Source organism: Mytilus edulis, chromosome 9, assembly GCF_963676685.1.
Source record: "Mytilus edulis chromosome 9, xbMytEdul2.2, whole genome shotgun sequence".
NCBI classification, from domain to species: Eukaryota; Metazoa; Mollusca; class Bivalvia; order Mytilida; family Mytilidae; genus Mytilus; species Mytilus edulis.
Genome location: NC_092352.1, coordinates 87283405 through 87299787, shown reverse-complemented (window position 1 = coordinate 87299787; position 16383 = coordinate 87283405). Strand labels below are relative to the sequence as shown.

Sequence of the window (16383 nt, the reverse complement as noted above, 5' to 3'; positions counted from 1 at the left end):
ACGAAAGCTGCCATTGGCGGATGTCAGTAACATCCTACGATAAAAAAAAATCACAAATTGGAAATTTGCCTTTTACGTGTTGTTAATTAAAAGAATATTTATACATTTTCAAAATTCTTATACGTGCAGATTACACATATTAATTACTAGCTTTTATATATATTTTTTTCACATTATAAAGCAACTTTCAAAACAGGTTTGTTGCTGAGTAAAAGATATAATATGATGATTGTTAATTGAAAGACGAAGAAACAATTTCCATAATATGTGATTTATGTTGAATAGCGTACTCGCGTGTAGGTACACCTTATGTGTTTTCTACACCTCCGTCTAATGACACTCAAAATTCTCCTAATCATACAAATAATAAAAAATATATATATATATATATATAATCAAATTGAATCAAAGTCACAATTACAAAAATTGAAGTGTTCTTTGTGAAGCAAATTTATACTTTATCTTAATGGTTCCTCAAGATTATTGATTTCATGCTGAAAGTAAAATTTTTAGAAACAACACATATATGCTTTTCGTTACACGAGTACTATTGTTTTCCAGATACAGTTGGAATCACAGCCAGTACAACAGAAATGCAGTCAGTCGAACCATTAGAAAACAGCACTTCCAATACGGAGCCAGCGTCAGGTACCAATTCTGTAAATTCTGAAATATTAAAACATTCTACCAATAGTGTGATACAACAAGAGTCTACAAACACAATTCCATACGTTGATACTGGACAAACAATAAGTACGGTAACCTCATCATCAGAACACAGTTCAAGTACAACAACTTCAGACGAGCCCACGCCATCGTCATCCGATGAATATCAGGAAACTACTACTGGTGATATAAATCTCAAGACAAGTACTGTGTCAGTTGAATCAACAAGTACAGTTGGACAAACACCAACCGAAACAATCTTCCTTTCCACGGTTCAAGGCCTAACAGCATCTAAAAAAGGTTTACCAAGTACAACAAGTTACAGTGAAAGACAAACAACAAATTCACTGCTAACAACATTATCTGAATCTACAACCTCAACGGAATCTTCGGCAGTGGATGATGACGCTGCAACTAACTTACCAAGGCAGTCAGAATCTTATGTTTTTAGCCAAATAACGCAAGGTTTAACTACCAGACATACAACGCCTTCTGGTTCTACAGCAGACATTACAACTTTTTCCAATTTAACTGCCAAACGGAAAACTACTTCTGAGCTGACAGCATTTTCTGATTCTAATACACCAGAGCTAATAACACAAACCACTGTAGACGCTGAAGAACATTCAACAAAGGCAGATTCTGCTACCACAGGACAAATGACATCATCTGATTCTATCACTACAGAACATGCAGCAGGATTCAATCCGGTCAGCACAGAACAAACCTCACTGACCTATTCCACAAAAACAGAGATGACAACGCCGTCTGATTATATCACTACAGAGCAGACAACAGGTTATTATCCAATCACCACAAAACAGACAACATCGACTGATTATATGTCCTTAGCTCAGACAACGCTGTCCAAATTTGTTACAACAGAGGAGATAACCCTGTCGAATTCTGATAAAACAGAGCAGACAACGCCACGAGATTCTATTATAACAAATGCGAGAACATCACTTAACTCTGTAAAGACAAACTTTATAACAACGGATGACTTAATCACAACAGACCAAACAACATCAGCTGACTCTTCCACAAGAGATCTAACAACGTTAACTGATTCTTCTACAAGTGATCAAATACCATTAGTTGACGTTACCACATCAGGTCAAACACATTCATTAGACGTTATCACCAGAGGTCAAACAATACCAGGTCACATTTCAACAAGAGATCAAACACAATCAAGTGACGTTACAACAAGAAGTCAAACAACACCAGGTGACATTTCAACAAGAGATCAAACAATATTAACCGAGCCTACAACAAGAGATCCGATAACGTCAGGTGATTCGATCAATGGATATCAATCAACGTCAGGTGAGTCTACCTCAGTGAGCTTAAAGTCATCAACTGACGCTTCCACAAGAGATCAAACATCATCAGATCACGTAACCATAAGATATAAAACAACGCCAGATGACTTTTCAATCAGTGATCAATCAAAACTATCTGAATCTACAACAAGAGATCAGACAACATTAGATGACTTGACCGCATCATATCAAACAACATCAGGTGAGTCTATCACAAGTCAAGCGTCTTCAAATTCCTTTTCCACAAGAGATCAAATAACACTAACCGACTCTTCCAGAAAGGACCAAACACCAACTGGTGGTGTTACCTATGGGGATCAGACAATATCAGATGACTTTACTACAATATATCAAACAACACCAGATGATGTTTCCACAAGAGTTCACACAATATTAGCTGACCATACCACAAGAGATCGGACAATACCAGATGACCCTACCACAACATACCAAACATCACTAGGGGATGTTGCCACAAGAGTTCACACAACATTAGCTGACCATACCACAAGAGATCGGACAATACCAGATGACTCTACCACAACATACCAAACAACACTAGGGGATGTTGCCACAAGAGTTTACACAACATTAGCTGACCATACCACAAGAGATCGGACAATACCAGATGACTCTACCACAACATACCAAACAACACTAGGGGATGTTGCCACAAGAGTTCACACAACATTAGCTGACCATACCACAAGAGATCGGACAATACCAGATGACTCTACCACAACATACCAAACAACACTAGGGGATGTTGCCACAAGAGTTCACACAACATTAGCTGACCATACCACAAGAGATCGGACAATACCAGATGACTCTACCACAACATACCAAACAACACTAGGGGATGTTGCCACAAGAGTTCAATCAACATTCGCTGACCATACCATAAGAGATCGGACAATACCAGATGACTCTACCACAACATACCAAACAACACTAGGGGATGTTGCCACAAGAGTTCACTCAACATTAGCTGACCATACCACAAGAGATCGGACAATACCAGATGACTCTACCACAACATACCAAACAACACTAGGGGATGTTGCCACACGAGTTCACACGACATTAGCTGCCCATACCACAAGATTTCAAACAAAGTCGGGTGACTTAACCACAGTAGGACAAACGTCATTAACTGACTCTTTAACAAGAGATGAAGCAACATCAACTAAATCTTCAACAAGTAATCAACCAACTTCAGCTGAATCAACCACAAGACACAAAACACCATCAGGTGACGCTACCACAAGAGATCACATAACAGTAACTGAATCTATAACGCGAGTTCAGACTACATCAGGTGGTGTTTCCATAAGAGATGAAACAACATCAGCGGACCCTATCACAAAAGACCAAACAATAGCAGGTGAAGATACCACAGTATACAAAACAACTTTCGGTTATCAAACCACTGGAGACCAAACAACTTCAGATGCAATAACTACAAGAGATCAAACAACAACTGGTGATGTTACAACAATAGGCAAAACAACATCAGACATTTCAAAGATAAGCCAGGCGTTGCTACCTATTTTAACCACTATAAATTCAGTTAAATTACCAGACTCTGTCGTAACAATTCCTGGTCATATACTTGAAACTACGAATACTTACCCAGCAACGTCTTTTGAAAAGGCAATAACAAATCAAGCAACATCTACTAAAACAACCACGACCCTAAAGACTACCCCCGTTGTTTCTACTTCAAAACATCAAGATGTTACCTTTGTAACAACAACAAATCCGAAGAAATCAACAACAAACTCATGGCCTATTCCTGATTCTACTACAACCAGTAAGCAACCACAGTCTGTTTTCACGATAAGAACATCTGATTCCAACACAAATGGAGATACAGGGCTTGAGCGCACCACAGCCAATACAAACACACCACCTGCTTCTCCTACAACAAAACAAGCAACGACCGTTTCTGTCTCAACTAATAAGGAAATTGTATCAGAATTAACGTCTACACATCAGATTCCATCAATTTTAAACTCTTTTACAAGCCAGACAACAACTGGTGATTTTTCTTCAACAATGCAAGATATGTCGCCTACTTTTGATGATAATGCAAAGCAGTCATCAACAATACACGATTCCACTGTATCAAGTAAGTATTCACCTACTTCTATACGATCGACAAAACCAAACATTTTTGTATCAACAAAATCCACTTATGTATCACCAAAAATCTCAGAGATTTCCACACAAACTAATGTTTTGTCAACATCGTCGGGGTCTACCGCCGTCCCTGTACTACCATCGACCCAATCATCAGCAATATCGACAGCTGAAACTTACTTGTTATCAACGAATATGGATTCTAATAGTAGTCAGCCATTCACAGTGTCGACGTCGACCAAAGATTTTCCATCAAGCACCTCTCAATTTTACACGTCGACCAATGTGCCATCCACATCATCAGAGATTGCCACGCCAACCGATCGACCATCAATATCACCAGAGATTGCCATGCCAACCAATGTGCCATCCAAATCATCAGAGATTGTCACGTCGACCAATCTGCCATCCACATCATCAGAGATTGCCTCGCCAACCGATCTACCATCAATATCATCAGAGATTGCCACGCCAACCAATCTGCCATCAACGTTATCAGAGATTGCCACGCCAACCAATCTGCAATCCGCATCATCAGAGATTGTCACGTCAACCAATCTTCCATCCACATCATCAGAGATTGCCACGCCAACCGATCTGTCATCCACATCATCAGAGATTACCACGCCAACCAATCTGCCATCCACATCATCAGAGATTGCCACGCCAACCAATCTGCCATCAAAATTATCAGAGATTGCCACGCCATTCAATCTGCCATCCACATCATCAGAGATTGCCACGCTAACCAATCTGCCATCCACATCATCAGAGATTTCCACGCCAACCAATCTGCCATCCACATCATCAGAGATTGCCACGCCAACCAATCTGCCATCCACATCCTCAGAGATTGCCACGCCAACCAATCTACGATCCACATCATCAGAGATGTCCACATCAACCAATCTGTCATCCACGTCATCAGATATTGCCTCGCCAACTGATCTACCATCCATATCATCAGAGATTTCCACGCCAACCAATCTGTCATCCACATCATCAGAGATTGCCACGCCAACCAATCTGCCACCCACATCATCAGAGATTGCCACACTAACCAATCTGCCATCCACATCGTCAGAAATTGCCACGCCAACCAATCTGCCATCCACATCATCAGAGATTGCCACGCCAACCAATCTGCTATCCACATCATCAGAGATTGCCACGCCAACCAATCTGCCATCCACATCATCAGATATTTCCACGCCAACCAATCTGCCATCCACATCATCAGAGATTGCCACGCCAACCAATCTGCCACCTACATCATCAGAGATTGCCACACTAACCAATCTGCCATCCACATCATCAGAAATTGCCACGCCAACCAATCTGCCATCCACATCATCAGAGATTGCCACGCCAACCAATCTGCCATCCACATCATCAGAGATTGCCACGCCAACCAATCTGCCATCCGCATCATCAGAGATTGACACGCCGACCAATAAGCTGTCATCATTTTCTACTGATGAACATATAGCTTCAACAAACAATATAATCATGAAGACCAATGATCATACAACAACTTCAGATTCAAGTATGTTCCCTCACTACAAATCAACAGCGTGGGATATTAATGCACCAAAGACGTCTTCGTCTAAAACAATGATGGCTTTAAAGTCTACTACATCGATTTATCAAATGACTTCAGTGTCGTCACCTTCCGCTGCAAAGTCGTTGACAACTTTGGAATCTACAACAACTAATGATCCGTCGTTAGAGGATGCAGAGTCTGCGATACATACTCAATCTACAAAACCATCTCTTGAGCCATCTATGAATACTCAGGATCCAATACTTACACAGACGATCATGTCTCACTATTCAAAGTCAACAGTACCAGAGTCAATCACATCTTCCCAACTACCAATAACTATACCAGAGAGTATCCCATCTAAACATTCAAAACAAACTACGAGTGAGGCATCCACGTCTGCTCAGCTACCACCAGCTGAACCAGAGACTTCTACTGATACTTTACGATCGTTAAAAACTCCAGGATCTACCATTCAATATCAAACACCAACACAGACCAATCCGGATTCAACAACCCCTGCCGATGCTACTCAACTTTCAACAACTCCAGAGACTACTAGATCTAATGATTTAACACAGAAGACGAGTGAGTCTGTAATAGCCACTGAACTTATATCATCTACACAGCAGGAACCTACTACGTCGACAATTATACATTCGACAAGATCTACGCATTCAACACCAACAACACAAGAAACAACAGAGTCACCCAAATCTACCTATAAATTATCAACACCATTAGAACAAGATGATCTTACAAGTATCCAAACAACAGGTATGCTTTTGTCTATGTAATTGTACAAAAGACAAACAGGATATCAAAATCAATGACACACTTCATAATGCAGATCGATCAAACGTTACTCACAGTAAAATGCAACGAAAATAGCAAAAACGATCGTTGTATTTGTACATCAATACTCATTTATGTCAAAAATATAATTATGTCTTTGCGTTTGTGAATGTCATAGCATGTACCTGTATGTTATGATTTTGTCTGTGATGTTTTGTATAAAATGTATTTCTTCCTAAAAATAAATATTCTCTTAATGAAATGTCTATTCAGTTAGTTACATCTGATCATAGTTGCAATCAAGAATGCGCGATATTCTGAATAAGTCTATAATATGAGAGCTGCAAACAAGCGATGCGTAACAATTCACCAACGATACCATGCTATAGGCTGGACGGGATTGGTTTCGTCAGAACAAACCTTATCTGTGACACTCGAATCAAAACAACTGCGAATTCAAAACCACTGCGAAGTTGACAGAAATAGTATACCCTATCTATATTTATAATAAAATTTCGAAAATTAAGGATCAACGAAACATTATAAATCATACACCATCATTACGTACCCTTATTTTGCAGTTAATGATCAACAATTTGCAACAGATTTTAACGGATTATCAACAAGGATACAAGATTCGACAGCGGCAGGTATAAACTATAATGAAGTAGATACGACTACAACAAACATAACATCTAGTGTACAAGATAAAATCACAGATGGTTTAACGTCCGGTGTCCATTATGCTACCACAGTAGATAAGATGTCAAGCGTGCAGAAAACAATCTCTTGGCATTTGATTTCCCATGCGCAGGATATTTCTACAGCAGATATAACATCCAGAATACAATATTCTACAAAAGCAGGTAAAACGTTCAGGGTCCATGATACGACTACAGCTGGTATATCTTCCAATGTACAAGATTCAACCACAGCAGATATAACGTCAGGTAAAAAAGTTGAAATAACAGCAGGTATGACGTCCAGCTCTCTTGTACCAACCACTTCAGAGATGACTCCAGGTGTTCAAGGTACGACCACATCAGGTTTAACGTCAAGAACTACAACAAGTATGGCATCCGGTGAACGGCAATCAACTTCAGAGGGAATAATGTCCAGAGATCATAGTTCGACAGCAGCGGCTACACTATCTATTGATCAAGATGCAATCACATCAAATTCAATGTCCAATTTACAAGATGCAACTAGAACAATTATGACATCAAGCGTACAGGAAACATCATTAGAGGAAATGATTTACAAATATCATGATGCGACTTCAGCAGGTACAACCACTAGTGTAAAAGATGCAACCACAGCTGGTATAACATCCAGTAGACACGATTCAACCACAGAAGATAGGAAGTCAAATGTTCATCATACGACCTTAACAGATATGCCCTCCAATGAACATGCTTCACCCACAACAGGTACAACGTCCAATGTACAAGGTACAACCGCAGATGTGTATGCACCCAGTTTACGAGATGCCACAATCACAGATATGACGTCTACTGTTCAACAGACAACATCAGAGCGTACGAGATCAAACGTTCTTTATACGATTACGTCAGGTATGACATCCAGTGTATACGATTCAACCAAAACAGACAAAGCATCCGGTCTACCAGGTATAACCACAGATAGTTTAACACCCAGTTTACAAGATGCAACCTTAACGGGTAAAACGACTACTATACAACAAACAACATCAGAGGCTATACTGTCAAAAGAGCAAGTTGAAACCACAGCAGTTATGGCGTCCATAGTATCAGATACAACCTCAAAGGGTATGATGTCAAAAGAGCAAGGTGTAAATACAGCAGGTATGACGTCAATCGTGCCAGATACATCTTCAAATGGTATAATATCAAAACAGAAAGGTGCAACCACAGTAGGTATGACGTCTATCATATCAGATACAACCTCAGAAAGTATGATGTCCAAAGATACAACAACACCAGGTATGACGTCCATCGGATCAGAACTAACATCAGATGGTATGATATCCAAACAGAAAGGTGCAACCCCAGTAGATATGGCGTCCATCGTATTAGAAACAACAACAAAGGGTATGATGTTCAAAGAACGAGGTGTAACCACAGCAGGTACGACGTCCATTGTATCAGATACTACATCAGATGGTATGATATCCAAACAGCAAGGTGTAACCCCAGGAGGTAAGACGTCAACCGTGTCAGATAAAACCTCAGATAGTATGATGTCCAAAGAGCAAGTTGCAACCACATCTGGCTTGACTTCCAATATATCAGATAAAACCTCAGAAAGAGTGATATCGAAAGGGCAAGATGCAACAACAGCAAGTACGACGTCCATCGTATCAGATACTACATCAGAGGGTATGATAACCAAACAGCAAGGTGCAACGCCAGTAGGTATGACGTCCATCGTGTCAGATAAAGCCTCAGATAGTATGATGTCCGAAGAGCAAGTTGCAACCACATCTGGTTTGACTTCCAATATATCAGATAAAACCTCAGAAAGAGTGTTGTCCAAAGAACAAGTTGCAACCACAGTAGGTACAACGTCCATCGTATCAGATATAACCTCAGAGCGTATGATATCCAATGAACAAGGTGCAACAACAACAGGTATGGTGTCAATCGTATCAGATACAAACACAAAGCGTATGATATCCAATGAGCAAGGTGCAACAACAACAGGTATGCCGTCCATCGTATCAGGTACAATCTCAGAGCGTATTATATCCATTGAGCAAGGTGCAACAACAACAGGTATGACGTCCATCGTATCAGATACAACCTCAGAGCGTATGATATCCAATGAGCAAGGTGCAACAATAACAGGAATAGCGTCCATCGTATCAGATACAACCAAAGAGAGTATATTATTCAAACAGCAAGATGCAACCCCAGTAGATATGGCGTCCATCGTATTAGAAACAACAACAAAGGGTATGATGTTCAAAGAACGAGGTGTAACCACAGCAGGTACGACGTCCATTGTATCAGATACTACATCAGATGGTATGATATCCAAACAGCAAGGTGTAACCCCAGGAGGTAAGACGTCAACCGTGTCAGATAAAACCTCAGATAGTATGATGTCCAAAGAGCAAGTTGCAACCACATCTGGCTTGACTTCCAATATATCAGATAAAACCTCAGAAAGAGTGATATCGAAAGGGCAAGATGCAACAACAGCAAGTACGACGTCCATCGTATCAGATACTACATCAGAGGGTATGATAACCAAACAGCAAGGTGCAACGCCAGTAGGTATGACGTCCATCGTGTCAGATAAAGCCTCAGATAGTATGATGTCCGAAGAGCAAGTTGCAACCACATCTGGTTTGACTTCCAATATATCAGATAAAACCTCAGAAAGAGTGTTGTCCAAAGAGCAAGTTGCAACCACAGTAGGTACAACGTCCATCGTATCAGATATAACCTCAGAGCGTATGATATCCAATGAACAAGGTGCAACAACAACAGGTATGGTGTCAATCGTATCAGATACAAACACAAAGCGTATGATATCCAATGAGCAAGGTGCAACAACAACAGGTATGCCGTCCATCGTATCAGGTACAATCTCAGAGCGTATTATATCCATTGAGCAAGGTGCAACAACAACAGGTATGACGTCCATCGTATCAGATACAACCTCAGAGCGTATGATATCCAATGAGCAAGGTGCAACAATAACAGGAATAGCGTCCATCGTATCAGATACAACCAAAGAGAGTATATTATTCAAACAGCAAGATGCAACCCCAATAGGTATGACGTCCGTCGTGTCACATAAAACCTCAAAGCGTATGATGTCCAAAGAGCAAGCTGCAACCACACCAGGTATGACGTCAATTGTATCAGATACAACCACAGCGAGTATAATATCCAAACAGCAAGGTGCAACCACAGTAGGTATCACGTCCATCGTATCAGAAACAACCTCAGAGGGAATGCCCAAGGAGCAAGATACCACCAAAACAGGTATATCACCAATTGTACTAGGCACAACCTCAGAAGGTATGATGTCAAAAGAGCAAGTTGCAATCACAGCCGGTACGACGTCAATCGTATCAGAAACAACTTCAGAGGGTAGGATGTCCAAAGAGCAAAGTGCAACCACAGCAGGTATTACGTCCATCGTATCAGATACAACATCAGAAAGTATGAAGTCCACAAGACAAGATGCAGCTACAGTAGGATTGACTTTCATTGTATCAGATAAAACCTCAGAAAGTATGATGTCCAAAGAGCAAGATGCAACCACACCAGGTATGACGTCCATCGTATCAGATACAATCTCAGAGGGTATAATATCCAAACTGCAAGGTGCAATTACAGTAGGTATGATGTCCATCGTATCAGAAACAACATCAGAGGGTAAGATGTCGAAAGAACATGCTACAACCACATCAGGCATGACGTCAATTATACCAGACACAACCTCAGAGGGTATGATGTCAAAAGAGAAAGGTGCAACCACAGCAGGTATAACACCCATCGTATCAGATACAACCTCAGAGCGTATAATGTCAAAAGAACGAGGTACAACCACAATAGAGATGTCGTCCATCGTATCAGATACAACTTCAGAAGGTATAATCTTAAAAGAGTCAGGTGCAACCGCAGAAGATAAAATGTCCATCGTATCAGATACAACCACAGAGAGTATGATGTCAAAAAAGATAGACGCAACCACAGCAGGTATGATGTCAATCATATCAGCTAGAACATCAGAAGCTATGATGTCAAAAGAGATAGGCGCAACCACAGAAGGTATGACGTCCATCGTATCAGCGACAACCTCAGACGATATAATGTCAAAAGAGCCAAGTGGTACAACAGCAGGTATGACGTCCATCGTATCAGAAACCACCTCAGACGATATAATGTCAAAAGAGCCAAGTGCAACCACAGCAGGTATGACGTCCATCGTATCAGATACAACCTCAGACGATATGATGTCAAAAGAGCCAGGTGGTACCACAGCAGGTATGACGTCCATCGTATCAGAAACCACCTCAGACGATATAATGTCAAAAGAGCCAGGTACAACAACAGAAGGTATAACGTCCATCGTATCAAATACAACCTCAGACGATATGATGTCAAAAGAGCCAGGTTGTACCACGGCAGGTATGACGTCCATCGTATCAGAAACCACCTCAGACGATATAATGTCAAACGAGCCAGGTGCAACCACACCAGGTATAACGTCCATCGTATCAGAAACCACCTCAGACAATATAATCTTAAAAGAGTCAGGTGCAGCTACAGAAGGTATAACGTCCATCATATCAAATACAACGTCAGAGGATATAATGTTAAAAGAGCCAGGTGCAACCACAGAAGGTATAACGTCCATCGCATCATATACAACATCAGAGAGTATGATGTCAAAAGAGATAAGCGCAACCAAAGCAGGTATAACGTCCATAGTATCAGCTACAACCTCAGAGGGTATGATGCCAAAAGAGCCAGGTGCAACCACAGAAGGTATAACGTCCATCGTATCAGATACAACCTCAGACAATATAATGTCAAAAGAGCCAAGTGCAACCACAGCAGGTATGACGTCCATCGTAACAGAAACCACCTCAGACGATATAATGCCAAAAGAGCCAGGTGGTACCACAGCAGGTATGACGTCCATCGTATCAGAAACCACCTCAGACAATATAATGTCAAAAGAGCCAAGTGCAACCACAGCAGGTATGACGTCCATCGTATCAGAAACCACCTCAGACGATATAATGCCAAAAGAGCCAGGTGGTACCACAGCAGGTATGACGTCCATCGTATCAGAAACCACCTCAGACGATATAATGTCAAAAGAGACAGGTGGTACCACACCAGGTATAACGTCCATCGTATCACAAACCACCTCAGACGATTCAATGCCAAAAGATTCAGGTGCAACCACAGCAGGTATGGTGCCAGATACAACTTCAGAGTCCAGTGTCGGAGATGGTATAACAACAGTCGATACATTGTCAAATTTACCAGATACAACTACTGCAGGTATCAAGTTTAACGAAACAAGTTCAACTCAAAAAGAAGAAATTATACAAGGTATTGTCTTTTGTAAATTCTGTAAACAGTTTCATTACAACTCAATATCAAACAATATACTTAGATTTATAGCAAAAAAAGATGACAATACCAATTTTGCTGCATTTGTATCGGTTTTTATTATAAACCTTCATCAGGAATTTAAAACATAATAAGCAAACAGAACCCACGTAATCTTTTATTTATGAGGCCATATTGCATGCATGTGGTATCCACTGATTGTCTTGGATATATAAGGACGTCTTTATTCCTTATTTTTGTGTTGTCTTATGTGTCGTTGTTCGATTTTAACCGCTATGTAAATATTTCACAAAATATTCCTATATTGCAAACCGATAATAATAACAATCCAAAAATAGAACAAAAAAGGAGAGACATATAATTGGACTTGTGATTTGTCAATTTGGAACATACTTAGAAATAGATCTGCTCTTAAATATCATGCTGTCCATTTATAGTGTCACATTGCAATACAAAAGTAAAAACGATTAAGGCTTTGGGAAGACAGATAATGAAGTTATTCAAGAAGAAATATGATAATTATGGTACGAAGATTTTCCAAAACAAGCAACATTATCACTAAAACCCTATGATGAACAACTCAAATGGCTATAAATATAACATGAACATAAAGGCAGTGCACAATTTTTTAATCAAGTGAATCGTTTATCAACGATGGTCGCATGTAGGAGAGAATTCAATATTGATTATATCCCAAAACATTTTAGCATCCACACTTATAACCACCTTACCAATTTTGCACTAGTTAAATCAATCAATTGATTTTTTAATTATCAATTGATTTTTTAATTATCATTTCATCGTATGTATGTTTCATCAGCACGCAATTCGCAATACAGGCACATCATTAATAATTGCAATACATTAGAATTATGTATTTAGATATTTGTCATATCAGTTACAATAACAATATGTAACATTTATAAATGTATTGAAAAAAAAAAAGAATTGAACACAATGCAATATTACAATAAGAGTGGCCATTACGATAACATAAATATTTCAGCAAGTTAACAAAAAATTATCCAAACTGAGCAAAAATCCTTAAGTGTATGTAATTGTTGAAACAAACCTATCAAAATCATATTGTATATGTTTTTATGTGTACATTGTAGCTATGTTTATATTGTTAAGTATATTGTCAATATATGTTGTTCATATACTGTTCACACGCTAAAAAGAGTTACACACACGAAAATATTCTGGTCTATGAAAGACATAAAAAATACGATAAAAGAAACCTCTAATGGTATTGGTTAACTATTTTATCCAGCACCTAAATATACTCTCTGTCATTTTGATTATGAATATCACCAAGGAGTACAATATAAAAATCCAGTAAGAGAGTTTCTACTTACAATTTACTTGGAAAACATACATCCTTTAATGTTTTACTTTTATAATTGTAGAGTTGTCTCATTAGCACTCATACCACATCTTCCTATATCTAGCAAACCACTGTTGTGAATATTATAAAAAAAACAAACCTGATGAAGTCTAAAACATATTTACCATTTAAGTGAAATCGTTGTGGAACGGGTTATTTTAGCAATTTTTGAGATGTAATATAATTGCCAATGAGAAAACCACATATGTTGTGTTAAGGGGGCTCGCGGGTATAAATCATTTTTTGGGGGGAAATACAGGATTTCGCTTTATTTCTCTACAAATGAACTTTATCATATACTTAATTGAAAAATAAAATAAAAATATGGGACCACCGTTCATTTAAGCTCACAATCTGCGTTCGAAAGAAGTATACATTTTTGTAAAGGTACTTTTTTCTGTTGAACTAATAGGAAAAATAAAGGTAATATCGATATAGAAAAAAATCTAAATTACAGAAATCGCTCAAGTTTTACAATAGTTTAGTTTAAGTACAGCTTATTTGAAAAAAAATAATAAAAAAAAAATATAGGTCATCGATGAGTTAAAAGATATTTCAATTTTAATGACAAAAAATGGCATTTGTGCACCAAAGGGAGATAATTTGGAGATTTTTTAATGATATATATACTTTTAAAGTCACCTGGGGACAAAACGAATTGATTTGTTTGGATGATTTTTGTACGATATGAAAAAATAATAACTAATAAAGTAATAAAAAAAAAAATAATAATTAACAAAAAAATTTTCTGTGATTTTTTTGTACTCTCGAGCCTCCCTAAGAAGGCATAACTATGTGCTAATTGATGTTATGATATCGATACTCAAAAATACAATGTTTTCTTGAGTCATACTAATGTTTGATTATCGTTTACTCGGTTATTCAATATTGTTTAAATGTATTTATTTTCCTGCTATGATTAAAACATTGCATAATAAATGCACAATGTAATCTCGCAGTACACAGGGAAAACATACTAACATTACCACAGTTAAAACTATTGATAGGAATAGTCTAGTTGCAACGGTAGGATAAGCATCTCATGTAATGCATAATTCAGAATTTACAGAAAACCTGTTTCTACAATTTTGAAATGATTATGATCAATAAGATTAGATGTAAAAATAAAGATGAGACAAACTTGGTAGCTATTCAAATATCAATTCATTAAAGAAAATCTAAAGAACTCCAGTATTCAAATCAAGAAAACCTATAAAACGAGATGCACATTTTGGGGGCGTTTGTGTGGTTGGGATAGAAGAGGGAATGATGTACACAAAATAAATTATTCATTGTTCTTGATACATAAACATAAAGTTCCCACTGAACTTGTTTTACCGCATAGATATTATTTAAGCCTTGACTGTCTCCAACTGTAAAATGGCTGAATTATTTAATTGATTGATTGATGGTTGATTTACGCCGCAACTGTACACGCACCTTTTTGGAACGCAAGTAACAAAGATAGGATTTGGATTTATTTTCAGACACCACTACGATAGAAACACCAGAAGTTTCAAGTACAGGTACTTCTTATCGCAACGACGCCATTCATTATACAGAAGAAATTTCTACTCAAGATACGACACATCACGAAAGTATACCTAGCACAACTGTTAAACCCCTCGTATTAGAATCTGAAACAACTGCATCCTTTGCAAGGGACTACAGTACTAGTACTACAGTAGGTACCACTTCTTGGGATAAAAGAGAATACACAACTGAGAATAGAGAAGAAACCGGTACAGCACAATCAACTATAAACTATGGTCAGATGTCTACGAGTCAAGACAAATCATCGACTTCTTTAATATCTGAAGATTCAACTTCAGTACTAATATCAACCTCAGAAGAACGTTTATCTGCTGATCAAAGTACAGAGAGAAAAACACATCCAACATTAAACATAGAAAAAGGAACCACTAAATCTTCACTTCATACAACTAATTCTGTTACCACTGACAGGAAAAGTAGTACTATGAAAAATACAAACCAACGTACCACAGCGTTTCCTTTAAATAGCGCTTCTACCAGCAACGTAAGAATGAACTTAGACAAGGAAATAACGACCGCTACCACCGAACAATTAACAAGTGTCGGTACTGGTATAAGTACTACAGATGGTGGAACAACTGTTGATAGACATGTTACACAATCACCTGGAAGCAGTTTAAGTTCCATTTTCACTTCAGAAAACTTACAAACTACTGATTCAAACAGAATAAGTACAGAATACGTCAGTGATAAAGTTACAGATGTAAATGGTTATACAACTCCACAGTCCAGTAAACCTGGAGACCATACAGGTTACACAACACCTGTTACTGTTCAGCATGCAAAAATCAAGGCATCCACAAGTGAGTACAATAATAATTAAAGTACCTTACAAACACTTTCATCAACTGCAAAAAGCAGCTCTGCGGAGAAGGTTTATGA

The 16383-nt window shown here is 38.5% G+C and overlaps 1 protein-coding gene across 1 annotated transcript; it reads left to right on the top strand.

The window, feature by feature from the left end:
* Positions 1-566: 566 nt before the first annotated feature.
* LOC139490244 (platelet binding protein GspB-like) lies at positions 567-16324 on the top strand. The gene is made up of 3 exons (XM_071277095.1): positions 567-6456; positions 7056-12539; positions 15435-16324. The coding sequence occupies exons 1-3, from the start codon at positions 594-596 to the stop codon at positions 16322-16324; spliced, it is 12237 nt and encodes a 4078-aa protein (XP_071133196.1). The 5' UTR covers positions 567-593.
* The last annotated feature ends 59 nt before the right edge of the window (positions 16325-16383 follow it).

Excerpts from the sequence above, each read along its gene's own strand:
- LOC139490244 (XM_071277095.1), top strand. The coding sequence starts at position 594 with ATGCAGTCAGTCGAACCATTAGAAAACAGCACTTCCAATACGGAGCCA. Across the intron at positions 6,457-7,055 it reads TACAAGTATCCAAACAACAG|TTAATGATCAACAATTTGCA; the intron begins GTATGCTTTTGT and ends CTTATTTTGCAG. Across the intron at positions 12,540-15,434 it reads AAAAGAAGAAATTATACAAG|ACACCACTACGATAGAAACA; the intron begins GTATTGTCTTTT and ends ATTTATTTTCAG.